Source organism: Sorex araneus, chromosome 10 (assembly GCF_027595985.1).
Source record: "Sorex araneus isolate mSorAra2 chromosome 10, mSorAra2.pri, whole genome shotgun sequence".
NCBI classification, from domain to species: Eukaryota; Metazoa; Chordata; class Mammalia; order Eulipotyphla; family Soricidae; genus Sorex; species Sorex araneus.
The window spans coordinates 52,295,351-52,314,660 of record NC_073311.1 but is presented as its reverse complement, the minus strand read 5'-3'; the positions used below and the strand labels follow the sequence as shown (position 1 = coordinate 52,314,660).

The 19,310-nt window shown below is 38.0% G+C and overlaps 3 protein-coding genes across 3 annotated transcripts; all 3 read left to right on the top strand.

Annotated features, from left to right (window-relative positions):
- The first annotated feature begins 1,090 nt into the window (after nt 1-1,090).
- Nucleotides 1,091-7,698, top strand: LOC101552817 (taste receptor type 2 member 10). The gene is given in 5 exon segments (XM_055117976.1): nt 1,091-2,000; nt 6,875-6,976; nt 6,979-7,057; nt 7,528-7,604; nt 7,607-7,698. Coding segments are annotated over 5 exon segments (1,260 nt in total).
- A 6,126-nt stretch (nt 7,699-13,824) lies between these two features.
- On the top strand, nt 13,825-14,727 carry LOC101553083 (taste receptor type 2 member 8-like). The gene has a single exon (XM_004611407.1). It carries the CDS (start codon nt 13,825-13,827, stop codon nt 14,725-14,727), a length of 903 nt encoding a protein of 300 aa, XP_004611464.1.
- A 2,391-nt stretch (nt 14,728-17,118) lies between these two features.
- On the top strand, nt 17,119-18,075 carry LOC101553350 (taste receptor type 2 member 7-like). The gene has a single exon (XM_004611408.2). It carries the CDS (start codon nt 17,119-17,121, stop codon nt 18,073-18,075), a length of 957 nt encoding a protein of 318 aa, XP_004611465.2.
- Nucleotides 18,076-19,310: the final 1,235 nt, after the last annotated feature.

Below are 19,310 nucleotides of genomic sequence, written 5' to 3'. Positions count from 1 at the left end.
TTTTCTCAAACCAGAACTAGATTAATAATTTCTCCAAGGAATACTGATTTCATTTATTGTTGAAGGTAATTGAAAATGTCTTCTTTGCCTTGCCTTCTCTGTGTCTCTATCTTTGTCTCTCTCACACACTACACACCCACAAAAAGTCTTTAGTGGTTTCTATAATTTCAGTTTTGAAACTGCATGCTTAGTTTTTCCACTCTTACACAAAAGTGATTTCGGATTTGTTAACTCAAACACAAGCCACTTCTGGAAAGAGAGAAAGATAAGTAGACAGAGCGGAGAAGAACCTCGTAGCACACCTTACTGCTTTATCCTATTTATGTGTAACTATATGGGGGTCTGAGCTTGTTAAATGAGTTAAAAAAAAATTGCTCGAGCAGGCACCAGTAACATCTCCATTGTGAGACTTGTTGTTACTGCTTTTGGTATACCAAATACGGCATGAGTTTAAAAAATTGAATAACCTTTATTAATTATTTTTTCCCTTTCAGAATGGTTATATTTTTCTTTTTGAAAACTAAAGGACTGGGTGGTTGTTGTTTTTTTCTGAGAACTTGGGGGTAGTATGCTTTGAAGAAACCACACCCAGATATGCTCAGGGCTTACTCCTGGCTCTGCACTCAGGGGTCACTAATGACCAAGCTTCGGAGAACATACAGGGTGCCAGAGATAGACCCTTGATTGGCTTCGTTCAAGGCAAGTGTTCTACTCACTGTGCTATCTCTCCATCCACACCCCTTGTATTTTGTTTCCTGTAGACACATTTGTCACAGCTATTCCACAGTTCAATACAACAAAGGCAAATGTCTCAAGAGGGGAAAGTAAAATCCATGAAAGAGAAACATTCATTTGCATCTTAACAAATTGTAGGCAGATAATTCAGTGTAAGTGCACATTCCCGAGAATCATCTTTATAGAGCTAATTTGGAAGGGGCCGCTGTGAAGATATCATAGATTCTATCACAAGGTATTAATTGCAACACTATTAGGTCTTTATTTAACAAAAAAGAAGAAAAATAACTCTTCTATCAAGCAGGAATATCTGCTTCACCCTGCTGCAGGTAACCTAACAAAGGATTCAGCACATATGCTCAGTATAGGAGAAAGCCTTCTGCTTTTTGCAGCAATCAGTGAATCAATACTGGGGACTATAGGGAATGGATTTATTGGAATTGTGTATTGCATTGACTATGTGAAGAACAAGAAACTCTCTCTGATTGGCTTTATTCTCACTGGCTTATCTACCTCCAGAATTTGTCTGACATGGTTAATAATTACAGATGGGTTAATGAAGATCTTCTCTCCAGATATCTATATCTTGAGTGGTTCAATTGATTGTGTTAGTTACTTATGGGTAATTTTTAATCAATCGAGTATCTTATTTGCCACCAGCCTCGGCATTTTCTATTTCCTAAAGATAGCACATTTTTCCCACCACATTTTCCTCTGGTTAAAGGGAAGAATCAATAGGGTTCTTCCTCTTTTGATGGGCTTCTTGCTCATTTCCTGGTTACTGATTTTCCCACAAATTGTGAAGATTCTGAATAATAAAAGCACGGAAAATAAAAACATCACCTCGTATCTTTCCAAGTCGCTCCGTGAATTCGTGATCCACCAGGTCCTGTTCAACCTGGGAAGCATTCTTTTCTTTACCCTAACCCTGATGACCGGCGTCTTGTTGATGATCTCCCTCTGGAGGCACCGAAGGCAGATGCAAGCCAACTTCACCGGATCCAGAGACCCGAGCACGGCAGCACATATGAGAGCCATGAAAATTGTGTTATCTTTCATCATCCTCTTCGTCTTGTATTTTATAGGCATTGCTATAGAAATATCATGTCCGACTATACCCCAGAACAAACTGCTCTTTATTTTTGGCATGACCACTGCGGCTGTCTATCCATGCGGGCACGCCTTTATTTTAATTCTAGGAAACCGTCAGCTGAAGCAGGTCTCGTGGAGGCTCCTACAGCAGCTAACGTGCCAGGAGGAGAGAAAATTTCCCACAACTCCATAGACAGGCCGGGGAAGGAATGGATATTCTAAGAGAAAAATCGGATGAAGAAATCTGTGAAGGTCTGTTTCTCATGCAGTACCCTCTTGCACTGCTTTTAATGATGTTGTCGACCATCACTAAAATCCATAATTATTTTGATTACATCTCAGGAGGAGCTTCACTCTTCAGCATGATTTTTACTCTCCTGGGCAATTTCAGTGACTCTGGCAGCTTCCCGCCCCTGCAATGTCTTTCTACACACTTCTCAGAGAAAAATTAAGTTGGAGTCTATTCTCAGAATCAGCATTTAAGACCAGACTTGACATTGTGCTTCATCTGGCTTCCTTAAAGCACTGACCGTGTCACCAAGAAGATCCAAAGAGAAAGAAATCCAGATAAGAAAATTTTGAGTGATATTAATGTTAAGAATATGAAGGCGAAAAATAGACAGTTGCATCTTTGAATGTGCTGCTGTAATTCTCCTAAAGAGTTCTTTTTATTTTCATTATTTAAAAGCTAATGTCCTTTCTCAGTTCCTTTGCATTTGATGTGATAGCAGCGTTCATAGTAATAGTTGAAAAATAGCTCGAAAATGGAGTCTCCGTGGGGAGAAGGGCTAGCTGCTAAAAGAGTTTATATGTTGCAAATATAGCAATTTGAGAAGGAGCAAAAATCTGAAGCCAATGAAAACTGAGTATAAATTCTGCTAAACAATGTAAGAGCTCTGTGTCAACATTGTGGCATGTATATCAGTCAATATTTAGGCAGAAATATATATCATTCCAAATGCGTTAATTAAATATAAAAGAAAGTGAAAACTGGGAGGAAAACAACAACCATCTTTGCTTTCAAGAATGTGGCAAAGCAGATATCTAGCAAAATCCCCCAAACCCAGAATACATTAAAAAAAAGTGTTAAAAAGAAACCAGAATTTTTAAGTGCATAATCTAGCTGTCAGAAAAGTCAAATAAAGAAAGACCCCCAAATGCCACAAAAAATGGAAAAGTACAAATTTTGAGAAAGAAAGAATACTGACTAAAAAGTCTTTGGGGGAATTTTTAATCTACTTCAAACTAAAATGAAAAGACCATGTGCATGTGTTTTAAGATATGTGGGTGGAATGATTGGATATAATCAATACATTTTGACATTCTCCTCCCAATATAGCTCATGGAATTCTAGGCATCACATAGAATGGCACTTGCTGAACACCAGCAGGAGAGAGTCCTAGGTATTTACTCCTACCCCAATCTCATATTTAGCAATTACAAATTAAATTCATATTACTTTTGGAGGTATCTTGATTTACATACAAAATATAGAAATTCAGGACTTTGAAAGAAACAGCACATGTTTAACATTGGCAGTTGATGTCAGAAGATTTACTTTGAGATTACGTAAGTTACTTTACAAGGCACTAGAATGTGAGATACAAAAATAAAAATCAACTTGCAGGCCAGAGAGATAGCAAGGGGGCAAGATCCCTTGCATATACGGATCCTGATGTGATTCCCATACCAATATATGTTCCCGTGAGCATCACCAGGAATCATCCCTGAGCACAGAGCCAGGAGTAAGCCCTTAGCACAGTCAGAAGAGACCCAGATCTGGACCCACCCCCATGAATTTACCAGAGACTACTAGAATGTTTCCCAAATCTCTTACAGAGTTCCATAACTTCTTTGCTTCATACTAAAAGTCTTGGTAAGCTATTTATAAATCTTTTAGTTTTGTTATTAAAATGTTCAGACCTCACAGTTAGAACACACTTTCTGCCTGCCCAATTCCTTGTGGGAATAATGCCTTCTTTAGATCTGTGTAAGAGGTTACCAAAAATCTGGTAAAATAAAACTTTGTGGAAAAAAAACCCTCACTTTTCCTTTTTTACTTAATTTAGAAGCTTAACAAATACTCTTATTTCGTGGCAATAAAAACATCTGCTCTCTTGCACAGGTTTTACAAGTAAATAAGATGACAAAGCAACAACTTAATCATCATTTTACTTTTTTTAAATTTTATTTTTTGGTGTTTTTTTGGGTCACACCTGGCAAGGCACAGGGGTTACTCCTGGCTCTGCACTCAGGAATTACCCCTGGCGGTGCTCAGGGGACCGTATGGAATGCTGGGAATCGAACCCAGGTCCGAGTGCAAGGCAAATGCCCTACCTATTATACTATTGCTCCAGCCCTTTACTTTGACTTTTAAAAAGCCTATGAAGTTCATCACTATTCTTGAGGTATTTAATTTAAAAAGTAGTCCATGTTTATTTTAACTAAACTTGTTTTCCAAAAAATTTTTTTCTGATTATATTTAAATAAAAATTGGAAAAATTCCAGGAGAATATCCTGAGTACATCCAGTTATGCCTCCCAGTCCCATCCCCCCAGAACCCAAGAATCAGGAAGAATTATGTTTGTGCCTTTACATATATTAAATTGTACAATTAGTATTATATCTAAGATTTTATTTTCTATCTGGGAACTGGACTAGATTCTGAATTTTCCTAACTTCTCAGAGTAGTTGAATTAGTAGTTACATCTATTTCATTATATAACCAGCCAGAAACTTTGCAATGGGCCATGTTCTTAACTTTATATTATAATATAAAACATAAAGCCAATTGAAAGCATAGCAAAAGGTGTTCATTACCTGGTGGTATCAATCCAACAAAAATGCCAAGTCTAAAAGAACTTTTTTTTTCAAGACATCACTGTACTGAAATGACATATAATCAGGAATTGAGTTAAAATCTTGGGGAACATTGCTCACTCAGCTAATAAAGCAACAGTGATCCAGGAAAATTATTAGATTCATTTGTGTGAATTATTCTAGGTATTAAAATTGCTTTATGGATATGCAAGCTGAACAAGGGGAGTTTGTTCAACTTTAATATTTGATCTATGTGGAAAAACATCTGTGGCAAAGAAGACAGAATTGGCCTATCCTAGATCTTTCAGATAACTAGGATCATACAGCAAGTACTAAAGAAACTATTTGCTTGAGTTTCCATTTTCAATATATACTTGGAAATAAAATTATTGGACCCTATAGTGATTTTAATGTTTAACTTTTTGAGAAACCATCAAATTTGATCCCACAGTGACTATTATATCCATTAGGACTATCTATACCCTCAAAGCTGTTTTATGTTTCATTATTATCATTTTTGCCATCTCAGTGAATGGGAATATCTCAATTTCCTGGTATTTTCCTAATGACTAACAATGTGTAATATTTTTTGAAATGCATGTGGCATTTTGTAAACATTTGGAGAAATGGGTTGTCTGTCATTTTGTTTTCAAACTGTCTGAATATAAATAATTTTCAGATATTTAATCTTTAAATATTTTCTTCAGTTATGTAAGCTGTCTCTTTTACTGTCTTATGTATTGGATGCATTAAAGTTTTTGATGAATCCCAACTTGCTGTTTTTCACTTGCACTTGTGCTCCTGTGTTATATCTAAGGATAGCTCCACCAACAAATTTAAAGTCATGAAAAGGACCAGGCAAACAATTAGCACATGCTTAACCTTTAGCATAAGTATAGAAGCACACAGAACAACTAATTTAATTAACTATAGAACTGCACAGAACAACTATTTAGATAGAATTGGCAAAGAATATTTGAGGTGGGTAGAGTTGGCCAAACAATTATACTAAAGAAATTACAGGGGATCTGTCAAAAGGAATTGAAATCTTAGAAAATTCCTAGGTATGACAGTGCCAAGTGCCCTAGAACAGATGACTGGTTAAAGAAACTTTGGTACATCTACACAATGAAATACTATGCAGCTGTTAGGATAGATGAAGTCATGACATTTGCTTATAAATGGATAGACGTGGAGAGTATCATGCTAACTGAAATGAGTCAGAAAGAGAGGGACAGACATAGAAGGATTGCACTCATTTGTGGAGTATAGAATAACATCACATGAGGCTGACACCTAAGGACGGTAGATACAAGGGCCAGGGGGATTGCCCCATAGCTGGAAGCCTGCTTCATGAGCGGAGGGGAAAAGGCAGATGGAATAGAGAAGGGATCACTAAGAAAATGATGGCTGGAGGAACCAGTTGGGATGGGAGATGTGTGCCGAAAGTAGATAATGGACCAAACATGGTGACCTCTCGGTGTCTGTGTTGCAAGCCATAAGGCCCCAAAGTAGAGAAAGAGTACGGGGAATATTGTCTTCCATGGAGGCAGGCGGAGGGTGGGAAAGGGGGGGATATACCGGGGATATTGGTGGTGGGGAATGTGCACTGGTGGAGAGGTGGGTATTTGATCATTGTGAGTTTTTTTTTTCTTTTTGGGCCATACCTGGCTATGCACAGGGGTTATTCCTGGCTCTGCACTCAGGAATTACCCCTGGCGGTGCTCAGGAAACCATATGGGATGCTGGGAATCAAACCCAGGTCAGCCGCGTGCAAGGCAAATACCCTACCCGCTGTGCTATCGCTCCAGCCCCTCATTGTGAGATTTTAACCCAAACACAAAAGCTTGAAACTAACTCACAGTGATTCAATAAAAATTAAAAAATAACAATAATAAATTTAAAAAATGTTTTAAAAAAGAAAATAGTCTGTGCTTCAACTTGTTATTTTTAAGGTCCCCAAAATATACATTTGTGCCAAACAGACCAGGGCTTGGGGACATTAAACATGATCGTGAAGTTTACTTCCAAATTAAATTGGAGACTTGTTTTTCAAGTGATTGATTGCTTCTTGATTCCCACTCAGCATGTAGGTTGACTGATATCACGCTGGTCCACCTCTAGAATCTGTTTGCAGTGTGTAATGGCTTTTGATGGCTTTGTCATGCTGCTTTCTCTAGATACATATGCCCATGGTGAGCTGATGAATATTTTGCATATGTTCTAGACCCTGTGATTAGTGTCTCACTGAATGATGACTCCTGGTATCACTTTAAGTTCCATCATGAAAGAAACAAAGTTTGGAAATTTAAAGTGAGTAAAATTCCTAATGCTTCGAGCATATTATTCTGAGCATGGGGGCTGTTGTTCCTTTTAGTCTTTGCCCAATCTCATTTCTCTTTCTACGTTTGTCTTTATTCAGACACACCAAGCAGAAGAAACTTTACTTTTTGGGTCACACCCTGCTATGCTCAGGGGTTATTCCTGGCTCTGCACTCAGGAATTACTCCTGGCGGTGCTCGAGGACCATCTGGGATGCTGGGAATTGAACCCGAGTCGACCACATGCAAGGCAAACGCACTACCTGCTGTGCTATTGCTCCAGCCCCAAGCAGATGAAACTTTAGGCCACTCGCTTGGGTCAAGAGACACCATCTCAGTGGCCCACAGGAAATTCATAAATGTTGTGGTCATTTTGCTGTTGCTCTTTTCTTTTTTTTTTGCTTTTTGGGTCGCACCGGCGATGCTCAGAGGTTACTCCTGGCTCTGCACTCAGGAATTACCCCTGGCAGTGCTCAGGGGACCATATGGGATGCTGGGAATCGAACCCGGGTCAGCCGCATGCAAGGCAAACGCCCTACCCGCTGTGCTATTGCGCCAGCCCCATGTTGCTCTTAATGATGTATGCAGTCTTTCTTGTAGTAACATCTAGCTTTCTGATTCCTCAGGGAAAATTGGTGGGATGTTGGGTGGCATAGTAACTGTCATTTTCCCATCCATTCATTCATTCATCCTGATAAAGGGGAACAACAAACTGAAGATGGCTTTTTAAAATTTTTTTTTAATTTTATTGAATCACCGTGAGATAGTTACAAGCTTTCATGTTTGGGTTACAATCTCACAATGATCAAATACCTATCCCTCCACCAGTGCACATTCCCCACCACCAATATCCCGGATAGACACCCCCACCGTCCCACCCTCCCCCTGCCTCTAAGGCAGATAATATTCCCCATACTTTATCTCTACTTTTGGGCATTATAGCTTGCAACACTGACACTGAGAGGTTATCATGTTTGGTCCATTATCTACTTTCGGCATGCATCTCCCATCCCAACTGGTTCCTCCAGCCATCATTTTCTTAGTGATCCCTTCTCTATTCCTGAAGATGGCTTTTCTTAAGGTGTTAATCGTTGGGAATAGTTTCAACAAAAGAAGAGAATTTTCATTCCATAAAGAATTCAGAATTCAGGGACAGAGCTATGGGACAGCAGGGAGGGTGTTTATCTTGCACAAGGTCAACCTGGGTTCAATCTCCAGCATCCCATAAGGTCTCCCAAGCACTTCCAGGAGTAATTTCTGGATACAGAACCAGAAGTAATGCCTGAGCGTCACTGGATGTGACCCCCCCACCAAAATAAGAATTCAGAATTCAAAGTAGAAGACAGAAACCAAAGCTTCTCACCCCAATGATTTCATTTATATTTTATGATAAAAAGTCAACAAATCTGTCTTTATTCTAAAACGTCCTTTGAGTTCATACTTTGTCTTATTTAGCTTTGAATCAAATATTATTATGTTATTGCTATTATTAGGGTTCTTTCTTTTTGTAGGAAAAATGAATCTAAATCCTACATAAACATTTCTTGTCATTGCCCATGAAAAAATACTCCTGCATTTTTCCCTGCCATATACTGGCAAAGGCCTTGAATTCAATGAATCAAAGAATTTCTGCAACCCAATTATAGGAAGAAATATGTAAAAAATCTTATGAAATAAATTCTGTAAAGAATTGTTGACTTGGGTTCTACCAAAGTTCAATCATTATGTATCCTCTCCGCTCCTTTTTAGAACTGTTTGTTCTGAGCTGAAAGTGGATTATAGACCTTAGACCGAACATGATGGCCACTCAGTACCTCTATTGCAAACTACAACACCCCAAAGGAGAGAGAACAAAGGGGAATGCCCTGCCACAGAGGCAGGGTGGGGTGGTGGGGGATGGGGTGGGGGTGGTGGGAGGGATACTGGCATCATTGGTGGAGGTGAATGGGCACTAGTGGAAGGATGGGTAAACGATCACTGTATGAGTGAAATGCAACCACAAAAGTTCATTAGTTTGTAACTGTACATCACAGTGATTCTTTAATAAAATTTTTTTAATTAAAAAAAACGAAAACTGTTCTATTCGTGGTGTAGGCTGTAGAGCTTCCCTGTCTATTGTGCAAATCTTTAAATTGCCCTATCTGCTGGTTTGTTTCCTTAGGACACAAACTTCAGATTTCCTCTGATCTGAAAACAAATAGAACTGTTGGCTCTATGGGGCGAAAGTACAGAGGATAGGGCGCTTGAGTTGTAATAGGCCAACCAGGCTCGATTCCAGGCATCCCGTATGGTCTTCTAAACACTGTCAGGAGTGATGCTTTAGTGCAGAGCCAGGAGTGACCTTCAGTTTGTCAAGCAAGTGACCCAAAAGTCTAAATAATAATAATAATAATAATAATAATAATAATAATAATAATAATAATAATAATAATAAAATGGTTGATTCTGAGTAAGAGGGTTAAGACAACTCTGGAGGATTTTGCCTAGCTTGAAATGTGAATTCCCTAAGGTGGGTAGATAAAATCTTTAGTATGAATGTTTAACCAGAAAAAAAGTTTTATGCAATTAGAAATAAATATACCAGGGGTCAGAGGGATAGCACAATGGATAGGACACTCGTCTTGCATGTGCCTGGATTCAATCCTCAGCATCCCAGATGGTGCCCTGAACCCAGCAGGAGTGATTACTCAAAAAATTGTCCGAAGTAAGCCTTGAGCACAGCCAGCTATGGCCCCAAGCAAAACAAACAAATAAAAAATACTAATACCAGAGTCACCTCGACAAGAAGGTTGGAAGTCCCAATGGTCAGAACAAAAGGCAATGCCCTGCTGCAGAGACAGGGTGGGGTGGTTTTATAGATAAATGGTGTTTCATAGATAAATCTACCTTAAGTATCAGTTCTCAAAGAATTTTTGCAATGTTTTCTCTTTCCTTCTAGACTCAGCTGTTTTTGACATTTAGCTACATTTCCTTTTCTCATTTGTTTCTGGTATTTTATAGATAATCACATGTCCCTAAATTACTAAATTACTAATATCTATTTTATAGATAATCATATGTCCCGAAATTACTAATTACTGAACATGTCATTATCTATAAAATACCAGAAATAAATGAGAAAAGGAAATGTAGCTAAAGGAAATAAAATGTCAAAAACAGCTTTCCTGTTATACACTGTTCATGTAATAAGAAGTAGGGAAAGTATATTTGCATGTTATATATATATTTCTTGTTTTCATTGCAAAACTATTTAAATGAGAGGAATCTGAGTTTATGTGATTTGTATTAGTCATATCAATGTTTCTCAATGTGCATTACCGCCTGCTGGGGGAGCCAAATATTTTCCCAGTGTGGCATAGCCTCTGGAGTAATGTTCTGTTTATTCCTTAGAGACGTTGGATTTCCAGGCGAGTGCATAGAGACTTTTATTTTCATTAAGGGGGATAGATGATGAACGAATAAGTTTGGGAGCCTTCGGGTAGGTTCAAATTTATTGTATTCTAAGTAATTTCTAGGTAGATTCAAATTTATTGTATGCTAAATAATCCCAAAAATAAATCCATTAAACAGTAGAATTGAGAAGGAGGAAGATTTAGTGGAGCAGGAGGGCATTTGCATTGCCCCCAGGTGACTCCAGTTTGATACCCAAAACCCCCATAAGAAAACCCACTTTTGTGCCCTATCAGAAGTGATTCCTGAGAGCAGAGCTGGGAGAAAGCCCCAGAACTGAAAGCAAAAGGAGATTGGAAATGAAAATAAAAATTAAAACAGAAAATAAAACTTAAAATTATAAAGTAAGGGGAAAATTAATCCTATTTTCTAAAACTATGCCTGGGCACAGATGGAATAGAGAAGGGATCACTAAGAAAATGATGGCTGGAGGAACCAGTTGGGATGGGAGATGCATGCCGAAAGTAGATAATGGACCAAACATGATGACCTCTTAGTGTCTGTGTTGCAAGCCATAATGTCCAAAAGTAGAGAGAGAGTATGGGGAATATTATCTGCCATAGAGGCAGGGGGAGGGTGGGAAAGGGGGGGTCTACCCGGGATATTGGTGGTGGGGAATGTGCACTGGTGGAGGGATGGGTTGTTTGATCATTGTGAGATTGTAACCCAAACATGAAAGCTTGTAACTATCTCATGGTGATTCAATAAATTTAAAAAAATAAAAAAAATATGCCTGGGCAGCACTATCATTGTTCATCAATTTGCTCGAGCGGGCACCAATAACATCTTCATTGTGAGGTTTGTTGTTACTGTTTTTGCCATATTGAATATGCCACAGGTAGCTTGCCAGGCTCTGTCGTGCTGTGCAGGCAGGATACTCTCAGTAGCTTGCTTGGGCTGGAGTGATAGAACAGTGGGTAGGGCGTTTGCCTTGCATGTGGCCACCCGGGTTCGATTCCTCCACCCCTGTCGAGAGCCTGGCAAGCTACCGAGAGTATCTCGCCCACATGGCAGAGCCTGGAAAGCTGCCCATGGCATATTCAATATGCCAAAAACAGTAACAACAAGTCTCACAGTGGAAACATTACTGGTGCCCACTCGAGCAAATCGATGAGCAACGATGACAGTGATACAGTGATGCCTGGCCAGAAAACTATTGGAATTTTCTTTCTGGCACCACGGCTTTCAGAGCTGTTAGACTAGAGTGTGGAGTCCCTGCTGGCCCTGTGCCCCAACCGCCTGGGCGGTGCCACCCTGTTGAGCAATCCTCCAGGAGTCTCCTCCAGGCGAGAGGGCGTCCAAGACACCCTTCCAGAGATGGGGAAGGTCAGCACCAGAAAGGGCGTATTCTCCTCCAAATTTATAGCTCAGTTACCAGAATTTGCTGAATCATTTGTGCCCCACCCATAGTTACCATCAGCTCAGACTTGACTTTGGGTGGGCCATTCTCCCTGGCAGAGAGTTTATGTTGATGAATTGCCCATCACCCTGCAACCTTCATTCCCACCCACTATAGCATTTCCCCGACACTCCCGATTCCCCAGGGGCTCCCAGCTCCCAGTGCTTGTGTTTAACTTCTCCTTTGTGCCTTACTATTCCATCTGTTAATCCTTTATTGTGAATTGTTGTTAATTATTGCTAATTTTTGTTAATCATTCATTTACTGTTAGTCTTTAATCAATATTAATTTCATCTATTTTACATGAAAATGTATAGTATTCAAGAGACCTTTCGGGAAGGCACTGTCATGGACAGCATTAACTACATTAAATAAAACGATTGCATTTTCCATTCCAACCCCATGCCCTCACCCTGAATGGAGTAATTTCTCTTTTCCTATATTAGCACTGTTTGACCTGATGAATCCGTCATGGGTCATCAGTTTTTCTGTTCAGGATCAAAATGAATTTTGGTCCTGAATGCATAAGGGGACTCGACCACGGGTTCTGATACATTAGACTATCATATACCAAATGTCGTGGCAGTACACCCTTCACCAGTGTCCACCTCCTTTCTCCATTGTCCCTATAGCCTTCCTCACAGTATCCCCCCATCCGCCCTGCCTCTCACCATGGTAGGCTGCCTTCTACAGACTGCTATCAACTTCTGTTGCTTTGGCCCTTTGTTATTCTCCTACTGTGTCTCTTTATATCCCACACGTGAGACAGTTCATTCTGTGTCTCTCCTCTTTCTTAATCATGTCACCCAGCGTCATAGTCTCCAGATCCATCCATGTAGAAGCAAATTTCGAGACTTCATCTTTTCTCATAGCAAGTACTGTCCTTGTGTCCATGTGTATACATACCATGGATTCTTTATGGAGTCATGTGTTCTTGGACCCTTGGTTTTCCATAGTTTGGCTACTGTGATACTGTGAGTTGTGCTGCAATGAACATAGGGACACATATATCTTTTCTGATTAGAGTTTTGGATCCCTTGGGGAAGATACCAAGTAGTGAAATTGTTGGGTCGTACAGAAGCTCAATCCTAGAGAAAACTATTATCTGAATGTGATTATCACATCTTGAGAAATGACTGCAATGTACAATGTGAGATTATAATCTTATAAATTGATTGTAACTAGAATAATTTAAAATATTGAAAATGGAATTTCATTCCATTAAACATCAAAATGTTTACTATTCAAGAGATCTTTCAGGAATGAATTGTCATGGGCAGCATTTACCACATTAAATAAAGCTAAAGGTATCTGAGTTTTTAGCATCTTTCACTTCTAACAAGCAACTGCCCGGAAAAAATTCTTCTCAATCACTGCTATGTGCATGTTTGGTTAATAATTATGCCATTTATAGCAATATTCATATTTATAACATTTATATGGAAGCAAAAATTACTAACTGTTGTCTGAATGCTTCTACAATCTACATATGCATTTATCATTACCTAAACTAAAATTCATTTCCATGAGAAGAACTGACTCATGCATAACTTTTAATTAGTGAAATTTCATTTATACTATTAATTTTTATGAACTACAGGCTTGCTTGCTTTTTTGAGTCTTAGCATTCAAAATATAGTTTGACAGGTCCTAATATGCAGAATATGACAGCAGGAAGTTTATTGCAAATCCATGAAATGCAATCTTTTAAAATTTGCATCAGAGGAGTTTTTAACTCAACATTTCAGTTTTCACTGACTAAAAGGTAGTAACTATTATATGTCTCAGCTACAAAGTTAGACAAGCTGTTTGAAGGAATCCGTTGTTATCATTGTCATAAATGAAGAAATTATCTGATTTCAGAGGCACGGTGGGCATTCCTGGAAAAATATCAAAATAAAAACAATGACAAATGAAAAATAATTCCACGATTTGAGGAATTTTTATCATGCTCCAACAGTGTGTGTACTATTCTATCTTCAGTGACAGTGGGACATCGCTACCAACATGATCACTAAAGAAGATGTCATCTTGATTATTATGGCTGGGGAATCTATGATAGGCATGTTGGCGAATGGGTACATTGGACTAATGTCCTGGATCGACTCTATTCAGAAGAATAAAACCCCCTCACTTAACTGCATCCTCACAAGTCTGGCTATTTCCAGAATATGTTTGCTCATCAGAATAATAGTAAGTGACATTATAAAGATAGTCTATCCAGATTTTAATAAAGATGTTAAACTATTGATAGTACTCAGTGCTTTCTGGATACTCTTCAACTACTCAAGTTTGTGGTTTGCCACCTGCCTCAATGTCTTCTATTTACTGAAGATAGCGAATTTCTCCAGTCCACTTTTTCTCTGGCTAAAATGGAGGATTGACAGGGTCTTGCTGGTGGGCTTGACCATTTGCTCCTTGAGCAGCCTTCTGACAGCAATACCGATTTATTATAAAGGCAGTTACAGATTTTCAGAACATCAAAGAAACATCACTGAAATGTTCCATGTGAGTGAAATTAAATATTTCAACCCATCAACTCTCCCTAACCTTTTGGCACTTGTCCCAGTTACTGTGTCATTGATTTCATTTTTCCTGTTAATTTTGTCTCTGTGGAGACATACCAAGCACATGAAACTCAATTTTACAGGCTGGAGAGACCCCAGCACAGAAGCCCATATTACAGCCATGAAAAATGTGACTTCTTTTCTCCTCCTCCTTTTTGTATATTATGGGGCTTGTCTTTTAGTAACTTATTGCCACCTAATAGAAGAAGAAAGATTAGCTTGTATGCTTGGAAAGATTTTAATGATTCTCTACCCCTCTGGCCACTCCCTTATTTTAATTATTGGAAATAGCAAGCTGAAACAAGGATTTGTCAGGATATTAAGGTACAAGGGGGGAAAATAATGGCCTGCCTAATCTAAATTAGTAGCTTCATAAAATAGACTAATTTAAAAGCAAACCCTGTTGTCAAGTTTCTTATCGGTTCATTTCATTTATCCGTTTATTCCATTAACTTTGGATATTATCAATGATATGAGAGTCTTTATGTCTCTACCAAAGACATTCTTAGTTCTATTGTCACCCTCTCTCAGGAATCAGAGCTCACACTTCTTGTCTTCTCATTTCAAATGTTAAACATACATAAATTAGTTAAAGTCCTTTGAGATTTTATTTTGATCCATGGTAAAATGCACCTGAAATTTTCTCTTTGATTTTTTTTAATGAGAATTTATTTTCCTGATGATTTTCTCACTCTTATCTATCATAGAGCTGCATTGGTGCCTTTTGAGAGCCCCTCCCTCAGGACTCACCTGGGTCATCCCCATCTGATGTGATGCTTAGGAACTCACATCTCCGTGCCCTGTCTTTGGTTCAGTTTTCTGGTTGTGTACCCTTCCTTTCCAAGTGAGTGATGCTTTAGGTTGCCTTCCAGGTGTTATTTCCTGGTTGATATTGTTCAAGCACCTCTTATTCACTTCCCTTGAAATTAAAAGCAACTTGATTTTTCAGACACAAGGATAGAGATAGTACCTATCTTAATAGCTCTTGAAAAGGTGTTCCATTCATCTTCATAAAATGAGTAAGAGGACTGGAAAACCTGATATTAATGTTCATTCACTTTTTTTCTTTTTTTATCTTTTATTTATTTGGGGGTCACACCCAGCAGTACTCAGGGGTGACTCCTGGCTCTATGTCCAGGGGTCACTCCTAACAGTGCTCTAGGGACCAAATGGAATGCCAGGAATCGAACGTGGGTCAGCCACAGACAACGCAAGCTCCCTCCATGCTGTACTATTATTCACTATTACTCTGGGCCCCAGATTCCTTCTCTTAATAAGACTTGCAGAGACACACCATTCACTTGGGTCTCAACAGAGAAGTTGAGATATATAAGTGTATACTATGAAAAAATTACATTCTTTCAATAAAAGAGCAATATTCGTCATAGCATACACATATAAATTACAGAAAAAGACTGAAAATACATGGTTCTGTGTGAACACAAAATCCCTCCTCACGAGAGTGTTACTAAAATGCTTTCTCTAGCACATCTAAGGTCATCTGTTCAAGAAAGCTGGTCTCCTCAATTTTCTGTGTCTAATTTGGTTCCATTTCAGTGTACTATTCAGCTTTAAATATAAAATATTAAATACATGACTATTACAATTTTCTGCATATTATCATGTAAAATGCAACCTGTATGATTCCAGTTTTAAGAATATTTGCATCCTAACTCAAATATCCTTGCTATTAAAATTGCTACTTGTATAATGCAGGAAGATAGATGTTAATTTTATGGAATGCATTGATAATTTCTGTAAAATATATTTTGGTTGTTGAGATGCACTTAATTTTTTTATGTTTAGATGAATTAAATGTTTTGTACGTCTCAGGGTAAGTTATCTTCCATTAATCTGAAATCCTTTCTTCTCAATTTTGTTTTTGGTATCTCCAATGTTTTAAATATCTCTAATGACCATAACAAGCATTCAAAGTAGTGAATATGCTTTATTTAAAATAATTTATGCCATGTAATTGTTTATATAACCAACCAAAGTACATGAACTTAAGTGTTTTTAGAAGCAAATAATCAGTATTTAAAATTTTAATAATTTTTAATATTAAATAAAGTATTTTAATATTTTAAATTAACTAAAACTCTGCCAGATTTCATAATTTTACTTATAATTAATATTGTCAACTGAGTAAATAAAAAAATCTGTACAAACTTTTTTGGTAAAAACTTAATAATTTATAGAGAATACTTAAGGATTAATTGGCCAAATATAATGTGGGTCACACAAATGAAATTACATTTCAGTATTTACTGGAGTACTAAAGTTAACAAAGTTGTAACATACACTAAAAATAATGTATTGTTTAATTGAAATTCAATTTTAACTGACAGTCCTGTGTTTTCATTTGTTAAATCTATCAATTTTGTTGGGTTTCTAGCTTCTATCATAGATTTATAAACATAAGATTTGCAAAACATAGCCTCAGAAAGACTTGTGGCACCATAAAAGGCAACAAACCTAGTTTGCATATAAGCAAAATGTAACTTAACTAAATGAACTATGCAGAAAAGTGAAACACACTGAGAAGATTTAAGGACACAAAGGGTTGAGGCTAAACATCATCAACCTTATCGCTTTGTCAAGACTAATCAGAATTTCATGATCAAAGACCACCCAGTATCCATCAGAAGACAGAATTACAGTAAAACCTAAGTAGGTATAGAGTAAAATTCTATCCATGCAGTTAGAAAGGAATTGCATATTTCTGCTTTTTAACATGTCAGATGAGGTGAACAGCACCTTAATGATCATAGCAGCTGGAGAATTCTCCATGGGAATCTTAGGGAACGCCTTCATTGCACTGGTAAACTGCTTGGGCTGGATGAAGAAAAGGAAGATGGCCTCCATTGACTTCATTCTCACGTGTCTGGCTACTTCCAGAATCTGGCTACTGTGCGCAATAATGCTAGACTGCTTTATGTTGGTGCAGTATCCAAACATCTACACTGCTGGTAAACAAATGAGAGTCGTTGACTTCTTCTGGACACTCACCAACCACCTCAGTGTGTGGTTTGCCACCTGCCTCAGTCTCTTCTACTTCCTCAAGATAGCAAATTTCACGCATCCCCTTTTCCTCTGGATGAAGTGGAGAATTGACCAGGTGGTGCTTAGGATCCTGCTGGGGTGCGTGGCCCTCTCTGTGTTGATCAGCCTTGCTGTCACTGAGAATTTGAATGATGATTTCAGGTACTGTATCAAGGCAAAGAAGAGAAGAAACGGAACATTGAAGTGCAGTGTAAATAAAGCTCAATATGAGTCCACCAAGATATTTCTCAATCTTTTAACAATATTTCCTGTTTCTATGTCACTGGTCTCCTTTTGCCTCTTGATCCTCTCCCTGTGGAAGCACACCAGGAAGATGCAGCTCAGTGCCAGTGGACACAGAGACCCAAGCAGAGATGCCCACTTGGGAGCCATGAAAACTGTCATCACCTTCCTCCTCCTGTTCATTGTCTACTGTTTGGCCTTTCTCATAGCCACCTCCAGCTACTTTATACCAGAGAGTGAACTAGCTGTGTTGGTTGGGGAGCTGATAGCTCTAATTTATCCTTCAACCCATTCATTTATTCTAATCCTAGGAAACAATAAACTGAGAGAAGCATCTCTAAGGGTGCTATGGAAGATAAAGACGATTCTAACAACAGAAGGAGATTTGAAGAGTCTCAATTTCTAGGACCAAGAAAGACCAGATATCTTTAACTGTCTTCAGTTACTGTATTAATGTTGGTTTCATACAGTGAATTTCTCTAGAAATGTATTAGTATATTTATAATTGTAATTTAGAATTGATTTTGCCTCTTTTTTCACTCTCTCTCTCTCTCTCTCGCTCTCTCTCTGTCTGTCTTTGTCTCTTACTTTCCCTCCCTTACTTTTTTTTAAAAGGAAGTTTTCAAAGGTAATCTTCTAGTATCCCCTGTAAAAGGAGAGACCATTTTCATAGTTGGTTCTAAATCATTTCCCCAGATGCAAAGTACATGACCAATAAGAACACTGTAATAGCATCTTGCTAGCATTTGCATTCCATTGAAAAGCAGCTGGGCTCATTCACGTAGTCCTAGTAGACGTCTCTGCCCAGGTCATCGAACTAAACTCCACCTTTGGAAACAGTCAGTAGGGTCAACTATTATTAGAGTAGACATGAATTAGATTTTGTCTGAAGCAATTAATATATTTATTATTGAAGATATATAGAGTATATTGGTCAATAAATTTGGTAAAATTAAAAGACTTTAATATTAGTTCCACTTGTTAGTTTTTCTTTTCTAAACCTGGCAGTACTATATATACACACATATATATTTATATGGAATCGATTAATAAAACTATATAAAACATACCAATGCTTCTTAATGTGCCTTATTAAAATTAAACAAGAAAAAATTAGATGCATAGACTGAAGCTTTAATATTTTCAATATTATACTCTGGTTTCTCTTCAGATCGCATAAATCTTTTGCCTTTTTTAATATTTTCAATATTGTGTTATAAAACATCGAAGTGAATGTGAATATCTCAGTTTACTTGCATTTTCCTAATGACTTATGAAGTATAATATTTTTCTCAAGAGCATGTGGCCATTTGTAAACATCTGGAGAAATGTCTATTCAAGACCTTTGCTCATTGCTTAATTGGGTTTTCTGTCATTCTGTTTTCAAATTGTTTGGGTACTTTGTATAGTCTGAATATTAAGTAATTTTCAAATATTTTTCTGTAAATATTTTCTCCCATTATCTAAGCTGTCTGTTTTACTGTCTTATTTATTAGATTCATTAAAGCTTTTTTCTTAATGAATTCCAATTTGCTGTTTTCACCTTGCTGTGTGCACATTTGTGTGATAACTAAAGATCGCTCCGGGGCTGGAGCGATAACAGAGCAGGTACGGCGTTTGCCTTGCATGCAGCTGACCCGC